The sequence below is a fragment of the Pelmatolapia mariae genome, linkage group LG17, assembly GCF_036321145.2.
Source record: "Pelmatolapia mariae isolate MD_Pm_ZW linkage group LG17, Pm_UMD_F_2, whole genome shotgun sequence".
Taxonomy (NCBI): domain Eukaryota; kingdom Metazoa; phylum Chordata; class Actinopteri; order Cichliformes; family Cichlidae; genus Pelmatolapia; species Pelmatolapia mariae.
Window position 1 is genome coordinate 19,080,869 of NC_086242.1, and position 20,888 is coordinate 19,101,756.

General features: G+C 42.5%; 1 protein-coding gene across 21 annotated transcripts in view; it reads left to right on the forward strand.

The window, feature by feature from the left end:
* celf2 (cugbp, Elav-like family member 2) overlaps positions 1-20,888 on the forward strand; it is a 237,880-nt gene that overhangs the window by 70,111 nt on the left and 146,881 nt on the right. For 3 of the 21 annotated variants that reach the window (XM_063460426.1, XM_063460435.1, XM_063460437.1), the window contains exon 1: positions 8,055-8,537. The exons of 15 other annotated variants lie outside the window; for them this stretch is intronic. In XM_063460426.1, the coding sequence (XP_063316496.1) occupies positions 8,461-8,537 (77 nt within the window). In that variant the 5' untranslated portion in view covers positions 8,055-8,460. Of the gene's footprint in view, positions 1-8,053; positions 8,538-20,888 lie in introns of those variants that run through there. 3 more of the 21 variants (XM_063460421.1, XM_063460436.1, XM_063460434.1) reach the window with 3 other exon arrangements.

Here is a 20,888-nt window from a genome sequence, read left to right on the forward strand (position 1 = left end):
AATACTTCGGCTCACATGTCTGTCTTGGATCATTGCCCATTTATTCATTTTGCACTTTAGATCTTGCCGATACTTCTTCTAATTTAGACTTTTCCCTCAGTCTCAAAAGAAATCGCGATCTCACGACATGTATGCATCCATCACTAAGGGCTGTCGCCACCCATTTGGTTACCTAGGTGACATTACAGAAAACATTTAACATAAGGTCCTGGCTGAGGGTAAAATAATTAGTTATGAATAATTAATGAAATTGTTGCTGTGTTGCCAGATGTGTAAATGTGCATAGCTCAGAGGAAAGACTCCAACAAATAGCCACAAGCAACAAACTTCAGTTCCTGTTAACGTCTTGTCAAACCCGGATTTCACTGGTGTGGTTCTCCAGCAGCTTGAGTATGTAAACTGTGTCTCTTTGCTGTTTGGAGGTAGCGTCTGGATTTACAGCTAATATGCTATCAACATCAAAGTGCTGATCATTGTTCCCCTTTGCGGCTCACAATGTTATCAGTATAAGTCGTTTTAGTGTGGTTCTTATTATACTGTTTGCCAGGAACATCAGTAATCTTGTTACATGAATCTTATAAGAGTAATCTAATGAAGTGTGGGGTTGGGAAAAGCTTAAAAAGCCTGGTTGAGGAATTTACACTACTGTCTCATCCCAGGGTGCAGCGTTCCTCTCTTCTGTCAGACATCAATAGAATAAGTACAAGCTGAGTCTTTTGGTGTTTATACCCTGGCAGGCCTGCAGGTTGGAGGTCAAAAGGTTTGACCTCGTCACGCGTTCCATTAAGAACTTTGTTCTTCTATTTTCTACAGCTTATCGGGGTCTGTGTCACGGGTGGAGCAGTCTAAGCAGAGATGTTCAGACCTCCCACTCCTCGACCACCTTCTCCAACTTTTTTGGTGGGACACTGAGGCATTTCCAAGCCTGCTGATAATCTCTCAAGCATGTCCTGGTTCTATGCCGGGGCTTCCTCTCACTCGGATACCTAGGCGGTGTCCAGGAAGAAGCATAGTCAGATGTTCTGACTTTTTACCTTTGCTTTTACTCACTAGTTAGGTTTAGGCACTAATATCTACTTGGGTAGATGTAGGAAATAATGCTTACATAGTGTTTATAAACCCTTCCTAGTTCTAGCAGAGCTTTCATCCTGTTGAAAGAAAGTTTTTCCTTTCCACTGTCGCCAAGTGCCTGCTCATAGGGATCATCTAATTTTTGAGGTGTTCCCTGTATTACCTGAGGTGATTGTTGTTCTGATTTGACAATGTTAATAAAAATGGAAGTAAGCTGAATTTTGCAGATTGCCGTGTTTGAAGAATTGGCCTGTTTCACTATTGCTTCAATCCCTCTCATCATAACACCAACGCCAAAGTCCATCGTGTATAAATCTGACATGCCAGCAGATTTGACAATCTGACTGTATGAAAATGGTTGGGTAGTATTTTCTCATGTCAGCGGTTTGTTTGTGTATGAGCAGAGGGTTTTTTTTTTTTTTTGGGGGGGGGGGGGGGGGGGGGGGGTGCGCTAGATATGACTGGCACTCTGCATCAGTGGTTACAGTACTAGATTAGTACTACTTTATTACCCAAGGACACGAGCTCTGTGGACAGTGCAACTCATATTCAATCCAAATGGAAAGAACAAGAAGACCAAAATGAAACATACACAAAATTAGCTTCTTTTTAGTCCTTAACATTTATGTCGATATTAAGAAGTGGTATTAAGCCTCAGCTGTATATTGTTTAATCCCTGAACTGCTGACATTTTCCTCTATTCTTTCTTATGCTAATATTTGCTGCACGTGAATCTTCACATACTGTGAAGGTAAAAAAATGTTTGAATCACCATAATAACCTTCTTTTTCTTTTTCACAAAGTGTCCTCATACTCAAGCCATCTTTCTTTCTTGGCACCGCTCGCGTTTTCACATGATGGTATTTGTGAATAGGCCTCTTTATCCTGGAAATGACAATATATGTGAAACACCTGACAAAACATGCATATAAAGAGAGTAAAAAGTGAAGGTTGTGCTAAAAGGTTAATCTGAATTCTACTCTTGATTCAGGGTAAATAGATGTTTAATAAAAATAAAAAATTGAAAAATAAAAAAAGCGCTGAGCTGAAAAACCCTCGCACGATGAGTTTGTGTGTTTTGAGTCAGATTGTCTTTCTAAAACAGGTCAGCGAGCATTAGGGCACTGCAGCCCACTGCAGGTAGAGTTGGGATCCACGTTAACTGGAACACGATGTCCTAACCAGAGTCCAGCAAGGGCCAGTAACAAGCTGACAGAGGGGGTGAAGAGAGGGAGAGGTGCAGTGAGTGATGGAGGAGAGGGGAAGGAGACAGATGAAAGCATGAAAATGGAGGAGAGAAGGCGGCTGGAGAAAATATGGGAATGAGATCTGAAGATTGAACAGTGAGTGGCAGCGAGAGCGATGGAGAGAGTGTTAGAAAGAGATGTCTCTACTTTTATTTGGTTTTCAGTCCGCCGTTCTGAGCTTAACAGAATACGAAAGTAGCAGGAGGACTCGGCTGGACTGGGACGCCTGTAATAGCCTTTCATTTAGGAAGCAGTCTATCTGCAAACGCACACACGTGTACAGTGCGGAATAATCACTGATCAAAATGGGGGTTTTTTTCCAGCGACGATGAATGGTAGCAGTCAGGGTCTGTCTGGTTTTTGCTCCTCACATGTCCACTTAGGCTCAAACGCAGATGCTTGCTTTTCTGAATTATTCATGAACCCCTCATTAAATATTCACGTGTGAAAAGCCGGCACCATCAGCTACCCACAATCCTCTCCTCTTGGGTGAGGTACAGGCAGGAAAGAGAAGATAAGCAGGATGATACTTATACTTATGTACCTAGCAGAAAGCAGTTTTATTCTTTTATTTAATTTGGTTTTTTTAGGATCGCCTCTTTTTGGTCCTCCCTCTTCTTTCTTCTGTCTTGCCCCACCTTGTCTCCTCCTGTTCTCCTTCGTTCTGGGTGATCAATTCGTATTGCTCGGGCAGCTGAGCCCCCCCAGCCCGAGCTGAGCCCGGGGTTAGAGAGATGAAGGCAGGGAAAAGATAGAAATAACTAGACAGAGGGAAGAGGTGAGAAAGTACAGGAGAGCAAGCAAAGGCAGAGCCAGACCTTGCCACGAGTGGGACCTCTTGGCGAACACAGGACCCTCGGGTGAAGAAATGGAGTGATAGGAGAGGTGATGGCTGAGGGTGGAAAGAGACGAGAACAACAGCGGCGGCAGGGGGAAAATAAGGTAGAACACAATGTGTGAAATGTTCACTGGCTCTGAAGACTGGCCCTGAGTAAATACAGGCTCAAGGATGTTTCTGAAGTCTTTGTTCATGCTTTCACAGCGGCGTGTACACAGGCCTACAGCGATCTTAATCTTCGCTTGTAAATAAACCGTAACTATGTGTTCTTATTGTCTCGTAAAAGTAGTAATTGTTTAAAAGGAGAAATGACGGGCTCGGTGGTCACGCCCGTGCATCAGTCATCACCGAGCACCAAGAACACGACGAGGTCTTTGAGCTTCTGCACACCGGGGTTCTCTTACATGCTGTGCTGGTTTAATTATGAAGGTTTGCAGCGGTGTGTACTCAGGGGGGTTTGGAACATAGCCGGCACAAGAAACAAGTGTAAACTTTTATGAAATCTCAGTGAAACTTGGCCACGGATCAAAATTTGAAGGTTTGAGGTGACATTCCCACTGTTCCCACCACCTGTCAAAGCCCAACTGTATGCTGGAAGACGGCCTTCATTTTAGCTTTAATCAAAACTTTACTTTCATGCTTTCACAGTAGCAGTCTTACACTTTTACGAAGTCTTTGGAGACTACTTCATATAAGCTGTTTATCCATATAGTGGGATGGAAACATAACGGATTCGGTAAAGATGAGCGAAATGTTTCCTAGACCTTGTGTTTATTATTAGTGTTTATATGATTTGAAAATGAATCACACAATGAAAAACACAATAAACAACATCATTAGTCCTGAAGACAATCCCTCATTGGGTGTCTTCACGATCTTGCTGAAGAACCCTGTCCAACATGTTCCTTCAAAATCCTATATGTATGCGTCGGTGGATTGAGATGTGGTGGGGCAAAGGCCATAACATGTGGTTAACTTAATTTTCACATTTATCAAACCATTCAGTGACCCAAAGAAAGAGATTGCTCCCCTGACGATAGAAATGCTTCGTCAAAGGATAAAGGCGATCACTCAGAGCAGCTTTGTATTGATTTGCAGTGACCCTTCTCTTTAAAGGACCCAAACTATCCTGTTTTTTTATAGGTGTACCGAAAACACCAGATCAGGTGCAGTTTTTTCCTTTGATTTTTTAACGTTTTTTTTTTTTATGTGGGACTGTTAGTTTGATCAAATTAATAAAAGAAGAATTTGGATCCAAGTAGAGCCATAATTCTTGCAGTTCAGCTGAGATGGTACCCTCCTTCTCCTCCTTTTAGAGTATGTCATTTTAGCTGCCTTAGTCTGCCCTATACATCTGCAAGCTGCTTTGAAACCCATCTCCACCCCAGCTCCTTGTTTAATCTCACGTCTGGTTAAATAATGTCTTTTTGTTCTTTTTTTTTTTTTACCACTAAATATAAATGAATTGAAAATTCAAATTGCTTTAGACTCCTAAGTGAAATAAAGCCACTGCGTCCCTATTGTAGCTTAATTTGATCCACATGGCCAAAATCTGTAGCAAACCTAACCCAGATACAGATCTGTTGGCAGCTCCATGGGCAATATCAGCGTCGCTCTTTCACTGTGATTCTTTTTCACTGGCCTCATGAACATGGCCATTTATCACATGTAATAGGACTATCTCAAGGTCTAGGGGCAAAGCACGGTCCTTCATTATCAATCTATGCAAGGCTCCATTGTCATGTGGAAGCCATGAGGTCAGGATTTATCCTCTGTAGGCCCCACTCTTAACATCAACCTACAGCCAGTTGTGCATGATCATGCTGATAGAGTCATCCCTGTGTTATTGAACAGAAAATGCATAATCTTCCTCTATGTGAAGCCCATTCTTTTCTATCAAAACAGGCTTTTAACACCAAAGTTACGTACTAGTGATTCTGGAAAGGCAGAATATTGTTTCAAATTCACAGCAAACCACTGTGCAGCTATATAAATATGGCTATATATGCATGTTAAATGCAGGAGCAAACAGCTACATCTCAAATTTGCATGTTAAAGCAATGCCTCATATCCCCTCCCCCTCCTCTCAGATCCCCCCTTCTTTTTTCCTGCCAGTAGTTTGAAAATTGTCCATATTTTTTTAATGGATGGATGTTTTTTCTTTGGTACACAGTATGCTTACCTATACTCTCCCACATCAGTGCTGAAAGAAAGGCAAGCAGTAATCACAATAAATAACATGTATACAGAATAAAGTATACACCATGTCCAGAAATGAAATGTACAATATGTACAGAGATAAATATATATATGCAAAAATAAAAGATGCTAGTCAGGCCAGATCAGGTATTTGCATTGATTAGGGCTATTGCTCTCGTTTAAAAGCTGCCCCTGAGTCTATTTGTCTGTGATACAAAGATTTGTTTATAGTTAGAAACAAATTAGGGGACATGCACTACATTTGCATGTTCAGTTCACTCATTTCAAACCTGATGCATTTTTGCTGCAGCGACCACGCTGTGAGATGTGTGCGCAGAAGCTTTGGCCAAACACAGACATGCAATTTCAGCTTTAAGCCGTTTAAAATGTAAGGGTAGTGGCTGCTGTCGTTTTCAGCATGGTTTTCAGTCAGTAATACTGTGTGATGTTGACTGTGACCAAGTCTTTGGGGTAATACAGTCAATCAACTTATGTTGTGTTCAGATGCCTAAATGACATTTTGGGAGACATCTGAATCGGCAGTTTAGCTATAATGAGCCATGTTTTGGTGTTGTGTGCCCATGTTTCGAGATTTTCTCCTCTGATGTAACAAAGAAATGCAAATAAATTGTAATTTTTTTAGGGGAACGATGAAGTAGGAGTATGAAATGCAATCAGAAAGTTTAGTGACTCCACCTATAAAAATCACAAACCTTAACTGATTTAAATTTGACCAGTCACTCGGTTTGCAATAAAAGGGATGTGGTGAATCCAAAATATGGAGGTCTTTCTTCTTCTTGTGAGCCGCCATCTGAAAACGGTGTTCGTGAGCACCAGGTCAGGCCTGAAAATGACAGCCTGCTATGGGAACGCAGCCCATTGTCATGCAGCAGTTCGTTATATAATGTTCAGCACAACCCCTGGTCTGATGAGGGTCGAGTGTGGTGAAACATGCAGAGTCGTCCCCACTCCTGGGACACTCCAAGCCCTAAGGCACTGATGTAGGATCAGCGTTTCCCATCCACACTGTGACCCGAGTTCTCGCAAGTAAACATGCAAGCTGACCCCTGAGCACAGCCGCGGGCCAAGTCCCACCCACACCATACACTTACCCTGCTGTATGTGCGCATACTGAGCTTTTTTTTTTTTCCTCCCATTGACCCAGATACTCATATTCTTCCCCCAGAGAGCCGCCTCTCTCAGTCTAAGAGAGCCTCATTATTTCACTGGAGTGCCTCCCCTCTTTTCTCCATTGGAGGAGGACGAAGGAAGTGGGGCAACCTGGCAGTCGTACCGCGCAGGGGTGCGTTCAGGCCCACACGGGTTCCACGGGGAGGCATGCTGGATCCACACAATTAATGCAGTGTAAAACCGAGTCAGCAAATTTGCAGCAAATTATGAGCAGGTTCATTATTACAAGGCTGTCCCCGAGCGTAACTGCACCTCTCCAAATATGGCCAACTCATTTGATTCTAAATCAACTAACCGACCGTTCTTTTATGAAGTTACCACACTGAAGCATGACTGCGCAGCACTCATTATTAGCTTACTGGAAAGTAAGAATCCACTAAACTGATATTTGGTTTGTTGATAGATTATTGTGGCCTCATGATGCGTGTTCCCTTAATTTAGTCAAACTGAAAACAGGCTCACACAGAAACAACCCGGTGATCTATGCTGGTGTGGGAGTGTTTGTGGTTTTTATCTGAGATCCAGGAAGCCCAATTTGAGTTTTCTTTTTCTTTTTTAATTCCCCCATATCAATAACATAAGGTGGAATTTTACAGGTCTGTAAAATAAATGCACAGACGTCCATTTTCCTGAGGAAGACTGTGGAATTACAGCCTTACTGCTACAAAGGAAGCCAATGCATGCTTCCATATATTTTAATTGGCAAGAATGGCCAGTGATTTGGGATTACGCTACACTAGCCCTCTGTTAGCGCTCCTGCTTTATCAGCAGAGTGGCCATACTGAAATAAAGGAAGCCCCTGTTTTTAGATGTCCAGAATTGCAAAGATGTAGAGAACATCGCGCGTACTCGCATAAAGCCATTAACAAAATAAATATCTGTTCATGATTTACAGTAACTGGTTAGTGCATCCACGTTTGAGCTTAGGCTAAGCCATCTTTAACCTCTTAACACCCATCAAAATAGAAATAATATTACATTGAATTCTCACCTAAGTGGCATTCCCAAATGAAAATCACAGGAGAGACAGGAGGACAAATACATGTAAGATTTAAAAGGTGAAACCTTCGAGTTTCTGAAACTATGTTTGTTTAGATCTAAACTAAAGCAGGTCACTGGTGAGCTGGTAGATGCTGAGAGGTTAAGTACATTTCTTCTTGAGGAACATTTATTATTAGTATTATTATTATTTAGTGTCATTAACAAAAGTAATAGAATCTTTAAAAGCATGATGCCACAGAAACACTGGCTAGAAACCACGATTAAATCCAGTGGAAGATATTTAATGGTTAAATGTTCCGATCATTCTAATATTTGTGCGCGGTTAGCTTTTAAACTCTGCGTCTTGGCGCCGACTGCGTTTGGAGACTCTCCGAACATAAACGATTGAAGCCGCCTCCTGCTCGGAACATCGTGTGTAGATGTGAAAGCATCCTCGTCTGTGGTGAACGGCGCGCTCTGTTAGCCGAGGAGACCTAATAGTTAAAGATCAACTGCAGCGCTATGCGCCACGCCTCCACGGCTCGACACCTGGCTCTCCAACAGTCCGTCAGTTGCGCTGTTGCGGAACGGTTTTTCAGACAGGACCGGCGGAAGAAAAGCGAGAGGTAGAGAGAGAGAGAAAGAGAGAGAGGGAAAAAAGCGAATGGGGGGCAGGAAGAGGAGAATGTGACAACTGCTGGATGCGGACAGAGTGTGTGCGGCTGGCTACACTGCCTTTGGGGAGGCCTCGGCTCTTGCACCTGTCCCTCTCCGTCTCCGCGGCCAGGCGCAGTTTGGGCGAGAGCGACGCTCCTTTATTTATCAGGCAGGGCGCACAGCGGCGGAGGCGCACACACACTCTCTCACACTCTCTCTCACACACACACGGACGGTACTGTACGCACACACTCATACACAGGGCAGGAAGGCAACATGACTTCATCCTACAATCTGGATTTTCTGCCCGATATGATGGTGGAGAGTCGCCTGCTCGTTCCCGGGGACAGAATGTGAGTTATTCGGCTCTTCTTCTCGTACGCCAGTGTTGTGTGTGTGTGCGTGTGTCTGTGTGTGCTGTCCTGAAAAGCAGCTGTCCGATGTGGAAATGTTGCTCTGCTACTTGATATGTGACCAGAATCGGGGTCAGAATGAAGGCTGGAGCCCGTGTGACTGTATCTGTGTGTTATTGTGTTAGTTATGGCTTGTTGTTATTAATATCCGTCGATAAATTGTGCGGGGATCGCAGGAGCGCCCGCGGCTGTTATCAGCTATAGACAGGATGGTGATGAATGAACGCCATTATGGGAAATTAATGCCACCGCCGTGAATAAACCCCGTCTTTATTAAGCTGTATTATCCGGCGTGTGTCGTCAAATTGTTGTATCCCGTCAGGTCGACTCTGGGAACATTTAGAGCATCGGCTTTTCCATCTCGCTCCGTGGAGCAGAGGAGGGGAAGTTGCTTTGATTTGCGGCAGCCGCCCATCCTCATTTCTTTCCCCGGCTCTCGCCGGGCTGGAAGCGGCGGGGTCGGGACCGTGCGGCGGGCTTCGGGAGCGCACGATGCCGAGACCCATAAAGACCGACGGAGTGGATCTGTGGTTGTAATAAAATAAAATAAATAAAACCGCAGGGTGGGAAACACAAGTGTTCTCAGTCACACGAGACTCGATCAACTCCACCACAGGCGGGTTTTTTGGGTTTGTTTTTTTTTGGGGGGGGGGGGGGGTTGCGCTCTCATCCCGTGTTTTTCTCCTCACTTTGGACTCTTGGATGAGGGGGGAAACAATCCGAGCGACTGGAAGAGCAGCAGCAGCAGCACCGCGGCTTTTTCAGCACATTCGGGAATGCACGGATGACTTGTGTCCCGTGGTTCAATTGGATTTGTTGTAATTCAGTTAAACTCCGGAATTTGTCGAGCAGGGACAAAGGGAGGGTTTCATCCCGGCATGATGTGTTTTTTTCCACATGCAGCGCATGTCCCACTTATGTCCCCTCAGCTCACGGCGCCTATTTGTTGAAGGCTCGTGTTCTTTCTTTCTTTTTTTCCCCCCCCCTCTCTCCGTCCTCAGGAGAGAAAACGTGCATGCAGGCTGTGCTGTGGCTCTTCTTTTCATTTTCGCATGAAGGTCTTTTTTTCAGTGTGCAGTCAGTGTATGTTCGATTGCTGCTGCACTTAACTTCTGGTGACTCATGGTGTAAAAGCATAGAACAAAAGTAACGAAGACTGTGTGTGTGTGTGTGTGTGTGTGTGTGTGTGTGTGTGTGTGTGTGTGTGTGTGTGTGTGTGTGTTGTTGGGGGAGTTATGAAAAACCTCATAATGCTTCACTTTGAGGAGACTAATCTACAAATGTCATAAAACAGCATTACAATAAATACAATAATGCACGTGGAGATTAAGTGTCTTCCATAAAATGCATAATTAATATTGTTGCTATACTAAAGAAACATGTAAATAATAAATGTCATGGATAAGAGACCCTTTATGCAATTGTAGCTTGCAAATTCTGTGTAAGTCACATTGAAAAATTGCCTGTGAAGCAAAGGAAAATGTGTCTGTTCAGTGAAGATTAAATACAGTAATATGAAAGTATATTTATACTAATGTATATGCATACATAATAGACTAGGGAGAAATATCGGTATTGGCTGATATCAGTCATGTTCACTGACAGCACACAGAAGGATAATATCATTTTATCATTTTTAAGGACCAATTTGATTCTCAAAAAAGGCCAAAGCGGTTACTGCCTGGTTGTTTAAACATCCAAAAATGACCAAATGTTCGCTGTTTTTAAATAAAAGTTACATAAAAGTGGAGCCAACATGGAAGTGGTTTAAAAATTCATTCTTTTTAATAGACAGACAGCAGGAGGCGACTCCTTTTTGTATGGAAGTCTTTGGAAAACGGCCCTCTTCTCACTCTGTGACCTTAGTAAACGTTTCCTGGTCAGTGTTTGGCGTCGCTCACTAGTTTTGGCTCATGTTGAATTGAACATTCAGTCCATTTTCTAAATCGCAGCCAGAAAATGGGTTATCCAGGATATGCTTATTAGCTAAAGGCTTGTCAGTCAAGATCTACCCTTTGCTCATCACTTCCAGGTTTAGTAAAACCACCACATGCAGTGAATCTCTTTTTTTTGCTATATAAACATAGCTATGAAAAAGATGACACCCTAAACTAGCTGCACTTTATTACAACTACATAAAAAGTGTCGTAATATCATAAATGGGACTCGAAAGTCAGTATAAGTTTCCTACCAAGTGATACGAAATAATTCATTATAAAGCAAATGTACATATTAGTTTGGCTCTGTTACTGTTGCTGTGTTGTACAATTTGACGTCATTCTGGCCCCCAAAATGTGATAAAAACCACAAAACTTTAAGGCAAAATGACTCTGGTTGAGCTGCTTGTGATGCATCAAATCTCTGATAAAGTGGTCACACATAAACGTTGCTGTTTTTAAGTGTCACTAAACCAAAAGAGACCGGTAACGGTTTCTCTGTATCACTGTAGGAAGCTGTACGCTGTACAATACTCCAAAACTGCATTAATCAAGAATTATTCATCCTCCACAGTGATAAAAGGCCAGGGCACACACTTTACCCTGCAGAGTCTCCCTCCATTGAGTCTCTGTGTAGTGTATCACCCAGATGTTATAGTGAAGCGATGGCTTTCTCATTAATCAGTGTCATCGTTGCTGACAGCGTGGACCCCGTGTATAACTGGCGGGGGTGGACGAGGAAATCATCGCGCTTCCAGAAAGCCTTCTCCTTCTGATGCGCTTTGCATCACCAGTTGTGTGTATATCTGCCCCGGAGTGAAGGATTTATGAATAATGTGCGTCGCAGGAATTAGACAGGCCTATCTGTGCCCTCTTACCCAGCCGGTAAGGAGGCGGACAGGTTGAACTAGATAGCACTTATGGAGATGACACTTTGTATTTACGTGAACACGCCTCTCGAGCTCACAAGAGGTGCTCTTAGTGATCTTTTCACTTTTTTTTGTTTGTGTCATTGTTTTTTTTAACAGCTCTATTTTTCCAGGAGCAATGTAAAAAAATATTTGCATTCATGTCAGCTCCTTTGCTTCCTCCCACATGATACACCTCTGAAATTCTTTCACTCTGCTGATTCCTTATGACTGTGATCAGGTCGGGAATTGGCTTCATTCCCCCTTCCTGTTCCCTTCCAGTAGCAGCTCCCTCGTTGATGCTGACAGCCCCTGACAACATCAGACTTGACAAATATTAGCTGACATCATAGCTAATATGGAAAATAAATGGGACTAATGGTCTCCCTCTACTCACTCCTATCGAGCCTGAAAACGCAAATAAGGGGTAAAATGAGAGAATCGGGAAAAATTGTGGTAGACCTGTGCCCTTTTCTTTCCACTCTTACTTTGACTGAAGCCTAGACTGTCTCTGCCTGTCCCTGGGAACTATGTGACCTTCTTCACCTCCTTAAGCTGAGTGTTGAATCCCCATCTGGTAGAGAACTGTAACGTTCTTCGGGGTCCATCACACATCCAGGCTGAGGAGGTTCAAAACTGAGGAGGTAAAAATGATTGCTGAAGGCAATCATTTTTACACATTAATGATCAACCATGAAGCTAAAATCTGAGTAAACACGGGATTACTAACTAGAGACTTGAAAACAGCAAATGCTTGCGGGGTGTATGCATAACCCGAATGTATAGCTTCCCACGGAATGTCTTTATGACCCTCCCTCCCACTCTTCACTTCCACTTTCTGACCCCCCTGCCGATCATGCAGCTGTGAGGGTCCTGGGACAGACAAGTAGAAAACTTTATGTCAAGATTACACGTAGACCATGCATGCATTTGAGTTTATTCGGTCACAGTGTGCATAGGAAATACAAATAGGGCTTCAAAATACATTAAGGACAATGGCTATGAGCCCAACAATTGAAATACAATTCTTCAGACACTTTCCTTTAGATTTCATGTTATGACATGCAAAAAAAATATGTTCACAGGGGGATGTGATGAGTTTATGGGAGCGATGGGTGACTGGATTGTGCTGATAAATGATGCATACAGCAGCAGGACAGCATGTTGTGTTTTTTTAAAGAGTAGATAACACAGAAAGCTTCAGTTTACATAATCGTTAAAATATTAGCAAGCCTGACAGACAAACTGTGACATCTCACTCCATTCTGAAGTCTGAAAGCCTTCCATTGACCTAAAGTCAATTACTTTCCATTCAATGTAAAGTACTGCTTGCCTTCTTTCTTAGTAATTTTCTTTCTTCCTGCACTGCAGACAGGGTGACTGGCTTCACTTAGCAGCCTCGTACCGAGAGAGCTACAACCACACTTCAGACTCGTCCCTCTTTGAAGGCTGAAAAATCTCCAGAGTGCTGTCACTGCTTTCCACCATGTTTTCACTGATTCAGAACAATCCATATTGTTTGCCTGCACGCCTTAAGCTTTGCAACTGGTACCAATGATGCAATTGTGTATGTTTTTCAAATGAGTTGAGCTCGTTTTCTCAGCAATAATTAAAATCTGACATGTAACTATTAACCGATGAGGAACTTCACCCGGCTTTAAGGGCAGAGACGGGCAGCAGCAAAGTGTTCTCATGAGAAATGCATGTGAGGAGGAGGACAGACCGCGAGGTTTTTTGAAGGAAGAATAAGGAGGCGGCCTGTCGAGTGTGCTAGGAAAGCTGTTAGCGCCACTAATGCTTATTTTAATTCATTCTATTTAAATTTGACCATTGCTATGCAGACCTTGATCCAAATGTCACTTAAGAGGAAATTTCAAACCGGTGATCACAAGAAATCCAAAATCAGATATTCCCTTTAGTGCTTCAGCAGGGGGGGAAAAAGGTCACGCTGGAAGTACATTTGCATATTTTGCCAATCAGCATCACTGCCTGACTAAAAAAAAATAGATAAATTATGTTATATTCAGCTGTACCGCTTCCAAAAGGAAGGGTTGTAAAAACGCTGATGCTTGCATGCTTTCCTCAGACTCACAGGAAACAGTCGCCACATTTCAAGGTCTGAAGATGTGCATAAAATGAACCCTCAACAAAAGTGCAAATTGTATCCGTATTTATCACAAAACTGGTAATTATTTACCATTTCTGCCTCCAATAACAACCAGAAATTTTGCACAATCTTGGCAGGTCTGACCAGAGTCCTTTCAGGTTAGACCTTTGTCTCTGCTGTCGTCGATGTCCATTGCTTCAATTAAATGTGCAGTCGAATGAAAACTCAGCTCTTTACAATTACAGGAAGTAGATTACACCTTCTGGCAAATCGCGGCACATGCAGATGATCAGACTGGTACATCCGACTAATCTCAGATGTGAAATGGCAGCGAAGAGAGATCAGTGGAAGGAGCATGTTGAAAATTGACATGGGCAGAGCGGGAGAGGTGCACAGAAGAAAAAGTATGAAAGAGGGAGGAGGAGGAGTGATGGTTTGACAGCATACGACTCCCTGGACAGACATCTGGTTGGATTTAAATTGTGTCCTATCAGAAGTGGAGATTAAAAGAAAAGGAGGGGGTAAAAAAAAAGACAGGTAGCGATGATGGTGGCGATTGTGGCTTTTTCTCTCTCCCAGGCTAAAGAAAGAGGCTTAACATGACACACACAGGCATCCAGTGAGGAAAGATTCATCAGCAGATGATTCTGTTATGACTGTTTTTGTTCATAATGGTGTTATTTTAGTAGGAAACATGTACAGTGTGTGTGATATATGATTTGATGGAGTCGTCTTCACGCATCAGCAGCTGCAGCGTTGTTTTATGTCGTTTTCTCTCAGTGTGTGTGTGTGTGTTTTTGTAATGTCATAATGATGAATGTCTTTCCTCTGCTGGGGCTCAGGAGCAGTTGTCTGTGGCTGACACCGCTGTGTGTAGGTGGTGATGTATCACGACCGTGTGTCTAAGGTCTCACTGTGGATGTTTGTGTGGATGTGTGAGTGTGTGGTAGAGGTGAGGCTGTGAATGAGCAGGTGTGTCCGTTGTTACATTACGGGGTCAACAAATCGAAAAGTTTATGTGGGCTTAGATTGCCTTTTTTGTTTCTTGCGTGAGTGTGCCGGCTTCCACATCTGTAATGACCCTCTGTGTTGAGTGCAGGGCAAATCGCACCAGTGTTTATGACACTAAATTCCTCCACTAAAGTCACTTAATTTAGATTCCATCACTTCTTCAGATCCACCAGATTGCTGGTGACAAACTTAGAGTTGAAGTTAAAAGAGTGTGTTAGCCACACGTAAAAGAGGAGCATTTTTAGAAACCACAGGTTACTGGCTCTTAAATTTAGTACTGCAGTTCTCCAAATGCTTCATAAAAGCAGGTGGATGTTAACCTAATATTATCCTTACCCTAGGTGGAGGCTGAAAGGTTGAACCCACAACTGAAGTGTGCATCCTCAAAGCTAAACTCAAGGGAAATTCCAATTTTTCACCTTTAACACATCATAATGAACGTTTATTTAGGGCACAAGCACAAAGTAAAGTTCAACACTAGACAACGCAGTGCAATAGCACTGCATAATTTGAAGCCCATTATAATAAATGTTAATGTAACACTGCAGTAAGGTTACTTGGGTACTGAAGAATGCGTGAAGAATGTGTTATTTATCAGTACTTAACTGCTAATTCCTGATTCAGGACTTGTACTACATAATGATTACTTAGATCCAGCTGGGCGAGTCTATAGGCTGTTAATGAATAATCTGTTAATGATAGTCCATAATTATCCATATACTGATCCAACACCCCACTTTCTTCCAGATGAACTTGGCAACAACACCCAGCAGCACAATACAGTCATCATCATCACTCCAACCTTAGTTATTCTCTTTTGTCCCTTCAAGTAGTGAAATGTCACACAAAGTACGTACTTAGTACTTCCTCCCTGCTGCAAGATTATGTCACTCTTACTTATGGTCCCCTTAAGTAAAGTAAGCTACTTAGTACACCTTAACAAGTCGCCAGTCTATCGCTAACACTCACATTCCTACCTATGGCTAATTAAGAATCACCAGGAAACCTAACCCCACTGACTGCAAGTCTGTAGACTGTGGGAGGAAGTCAGAGAACCCCAAGAGAACCCACATAAACACAGGGAGAACGTCCAAACATCCACACAGAAAGGCTCCAGCCAGAAGGTGGATTCAAATCCAGGACCTTCTTGCTGTGAGGCAACAGTGCTAACCACTCTCCCCAGTCCTGCCCCAGCAGCAGAAGTGATAGTCGTGATTGTCACTGTTAGGTATTGTGGAACGTCTCAGTAGCAACTCGGGCCCTTTTTTACTTGTTCTTTGGAAACTGAGAAAGTTGTTGTGCTTTTTGTCAGAATTTTGTAACTAACATAAATTAATTTTTTGTTCCTGTTGTGAAGCAGAACACATTTTTTGTAGCTGTAAAAGATATCTACCATTGAACTGCCTAAGCAAGATTATTTGTCAGCATTCAAGAAATACAACTCCTGCTTCCAATGCAGTGTGTCAGTAACCTAAAGTCATGACTTAACTTGTTCACTGCTTATGAAATACTTTAAACTTTGCTCACACAGTGCTTGGTGTTAATTAAGCTGAAGATACAACAGAAAATTTGAGTTTCGAACACAAAACTCCATTAGTTTCAGTCAGCGTCACAGTTGGTAACTGTAACAAGCCTTTTGAGTTCCTAGCTGGATGATCACTCTGTGTATCTTAGAATATTGAACTATCCCTGCTCAGAAAGTTTGAAAAATTGAAAGTTACAGATGTTAGTGGATCAAAACGTAGCAAGGATAGGGAGCAGGATTTGAGCTAATAATCACAGTCGCCATGAGTGACTTTTGATCTGCTACGTCCTACTGAGACCAGACCTCCGACTGCAACACCTCATTTGACACTCATACTACATACTGTGAATGTCGTGCTGAAAAAGAAGTAGTGAGGGCCCAGTAGCCGGGCAGATTGTGAAGATGTGGCTCTGGTGATGGATTTATTGTACTAAGTGTGCGCCTTGACTTGCATCTTGCGTAATCTGCATTCGTTACTGAGTGTATGCATCAGCTAGCTGATGATCTCCTAGTGATTGTCTCATCCTTCTTTTCCCCACTGTCAGCCATGTTGGCTGCATTTCTCCCTTTTATTTTAAGCCGGGAGATCACGCTCGTCTGCTGTTTTTGAGTGTTTGCTTTTCCTTTCCTTTCCGAACATTTTCCCTGATTAATCTAATTCAACACGTCAAGAACGGTTCGATACATTTGAGTGTTTCTGTCTCTCTGCAGTGGCTGCAGCTCATTGGCCTTATTCAAGTCAAGTACACTTTTTTAAAAGCATGTACACAGACTTTACCTTATCAATTGAGCTGTGGAAAGCAGTGTTTTGTGTGTGTGTATGTGTGTAAAACCGTGTTCTTGTGTGTATTTGTGTCTGAGTGGTTTTTTTACTGAAAGAAGAGAATTTCATCACTTGGCCTTGAAACGAATGAAGCATACACATGTTTTCAGTGCGGCACACACACATTTCCACCCACGTAAATACGCAGAATACACACCACGTGACACACGTACACACACTCACTCACACACAAACATAGTCCCCACGTTGTTCACATCATGTCCCTGGGCTGTAGTGACGGGCAGAAAAACAACTGAATCCTCAGAGACTAAGAAAACACAATGATGCTCTCCCTTAAACCTTTTGGTTTATGTATATCTGTCCTTTGAAACATCCCTTCTTCTCTGTCTGTTTCTCTCCTTCCTTCCTCTGCTTCCTTTCTTCTGCTCGTCGTCAATAGTCAGCTATTGCGTTTGTTCTGTGCAGCGGCATTACTCTGCCTTGCCAGAGGGAGAGCTTACCTCATGCATGTCTCAGTAGATTTTTCTACCCCTTCTTCCCCACATCCCTCGCTTTATCCCTCTTTGGCCTGTATCTTCCTCTCTTTCTCTCTGCACTCCCACTCTTTCCCTCTTTCTCCATTGAAGCGTGCTAAATGCTTTACCTCTGTCAACTCATGAGTCTGAGAGGAGCTCATTATTGTGGAGAAGGAGAGGAATTCAGGATTAGGAGCAACATTCGTGGACCGAGGCTCTTGTTCGGCTAAAAGAGCCATCAGAATTACAGACAGTGGTAGACTTACCTGCGTTAGTTGGCGCTATTATTCGCTAATCACTGGGACTCAGGGTTTTACTGAATTATAACATCCCTTTACCTGCACGAATAAAGTTTGATTTCAAACATAGTAATAGACCACGGTTTTCAGTAAATATCAGGTCCTAATACCATATCTCATGAGCCGTTTTCACACCTGCTCTGCACCCGTGAACCTTGCTAGACGTTACCTAAAGGAGAAGCATGTGAGGACACAATGGAATCAGACATAAAAGGGGTGTTTAACCTGCCAGGACTCCAGTATCAGTCCACTCGATGTCTGACTGAGCTGATTTGCACCAGTGCAGGTCTACTTTAGACAACACATTCACCCACAGATCTGTATCATTTACAGTGTTGAGAATAAAGTCTGGGATGTTCGAAAGACAATTTTCAGCTACTGTCCTGTTGTGTTTCGTCCTAGATTTTCTGGGCTGCACATGCAAAAACAACTTTGTAGTAGTGTAGTAGGAATGTCTTTACAGTTATGAAGAGAACCTGTGAATGTGTGCATTTACAGGGAGAAAAGTCATGGCACAGAGACTCTGTTGAATCTTGGTTGCAGGTTTAGAAGCATTGTTCTTACACAGGCCAAGTACAAGTACATGTTGGCTTGTCAAACAGTCTGAACCCTCCTAAGACCCCTTGCCCACGGCAGATTTGAGGTTCACTGTATTTTGCAACTTTTGTAACTTTCTGAAAATCCAATCCGAATATCACTTGTACTGTTTGTTACCGTTTGCCAGGTTTCCCGAGGTGAAAATGTTGACAGGGGTCGAATGTCTCTCTCCAACTCTGTTTTTTTAAATTCTTCCTGCAATTTCTTGGCTCTGTCCTCTTCTGTACAGCCATGTGCAACACCATTTGTGCCTTTGAGAGCATGGTATAAAAATGTCCTCCTTTCCCCTTATACCAAGATACCAAGCATTGGGACAGAAGTCACCATGCTTGATGCTCTAGGGTTGGCAACTGGATGAATATATGTGTTATTGGTTGCTGACCAAGTCAGTCCATGACTTCTTTGCATAAGTTTTCATTGTTGGAAGTTGCTCATTTGATGGTTTGTCTCTTTGAGTTTGCTAAATAATTAACTTTAGCACCACAAAAAGATGCCAGCTTCGTTCTTGTTGTGATGATGATGACCTCAGCTTAATGAGAAGCTGTACACAGACACCGGTAAAGATTCTCTTCAGCAAAGCAAATTATCCCACCTATCCCTTGTGCAAGGTCTTCTCTAACATACACCCATGTTACTGTGATCATCATCTACCCTTTTTGTTAATGTCAACACTGCAAGTTGTCCATCTGCTTGATGTTGGTTCTTAAGTTTTCTAGTTAAGTATATTTTAAAGCGAACACGCTCACAAATACATCTTTAAATATATCAGATATTATACGGTGTGATAATGGTCGATTGGAAAATTTTTAAACATCACCCAACCATGCGATTCATCGTGGTTTAATGCTACTCTCCACTCTTAGTAGTACATGGAGACCTGCATGGGTAATTAAGATGTAATCTGGGCATAAAGCGATACATTTGGGTGAGAATTCTCCCCAAAATACTGGCACTCAGTCGCTGATATTCAACCCCAACAAATCACCTCTGGCTTTGAAACTTGTCTCGTATGCAGAATGCACACGCTGGCCTTTTGCATACATTTATTGGGCTGGTTAACTTGCATGAGTGTAACTGTGAGACCACGTGAGAGCCGGCCCGGTGACATTAGACAGCACTGAAACTTGAAAGGGTCTGATCACATGGCATTCAAAGGTCACAGAAAGGTCAGCACCACCTGCCATCCGTGTGCGGAACATCTCCTGCAATATAAATCATATGCAGGTTTTCAGACACTTTTTTTTTTAAGGGGATAATCCTGCGTGTCCTTATTGTTCGATTTTGTTTCACTCTTTGGTGCTAATTGGTTGTTTTCTGTGACATCTATTGCTTGTCAAACAAGCAGCGTGACCATCGCTGTGAAGTCTTTCTCTTGGATTAATGGCTGAATAAATCCAACAATGTGACATTCATTACCGTGTTTGCTCATGCACATGGTACCAATCCAGTTTTGTCCTAAACAAATCATAATTTCTGTTGTATCACTTCTCTTGTTTCCCGGGAAAGGCAAACCGTTCTCGGAAAATTCAAAACGCCAAATGAAATGGCTTTCATGACTGGCTGGGTGGCAGGTTGACTCATTGTTGTGAGTGGTATCAGTAAGTTAGTGGCAAATCTTTCCATGGAAGATGATACATTAAAATAATAATACTGAAAGAGGAGCAGGTGTAACTTGAAAATGAGAACTTGCAGTATCCTGCACCTCGAACTCACCCCATAATCTCTCGGTTAGTATACGGCAGAGAAAAATATTCAAGTGACATAAAATTGTTCATTAATGTGCATTTCTACGTAGAAAGCTGCAAAAACTGCAGTTCCACGAGTAACCACTTGAGGCTGAATCTGAAAGCAAGCGTGAGCAGGAATAAATGGTTTTTCAACAGGCGCACAAAGTTGTTTTAGTCTGTTTAAGTATAACATTGTGCAAAAGTCTTGAGCCACCTCTTTTTTTTTTTATTACATTTTTCTAGGGGTATGAGAAATAGCTGCAGTGATTTATTGAAACACATGCAAACATGCAAGGAAATACAGTGTATAAGGTCAATATTTGATATGACCACCTTTATTCTTCATCATAGTCTGATCTCTCTGAGGCGACTTTCTATAATTTCTTTAAAAAGTCTTCAGGAATAATTCTGCAGGTTTCTTGAAGGACATTCAAAGCTCTTTTTTTTGCTGTTTCTGCCTTTTGTTCTGTTTTCTGTCAGGATGATCTCAACTGCTTCAATAATGTTGATGTCTGAGCTGTTTTTCCAGTTATGCTTTTACTGCATTGGCAATGCGTTCTGGATCATTTTCACGATGAAAAATGAAGCTGTTGCTGATCAGACTCTTTCCAGGTGGTATTGTATACTTGTTAAAAATCTAATCTTACTTTTCTGTGTTCGTAATTCTGCTGCAGACACTTAATATTGAATCTCTCTCCTGACCTGTCTGTACATACTGACGATGATTTGGAACAAAATTTTCAAATTTGGATTCATCACTCCATCAGACCTGTTGAGATTTCCAGTTCAGCTCTTGTGTAATTTGGCATCCGTCAGCCTTTCCTCTTTGTTTCCCTGCCTTAAGAATTGCTTTTTGACAGCCATCTTTCCACTGAGACCAT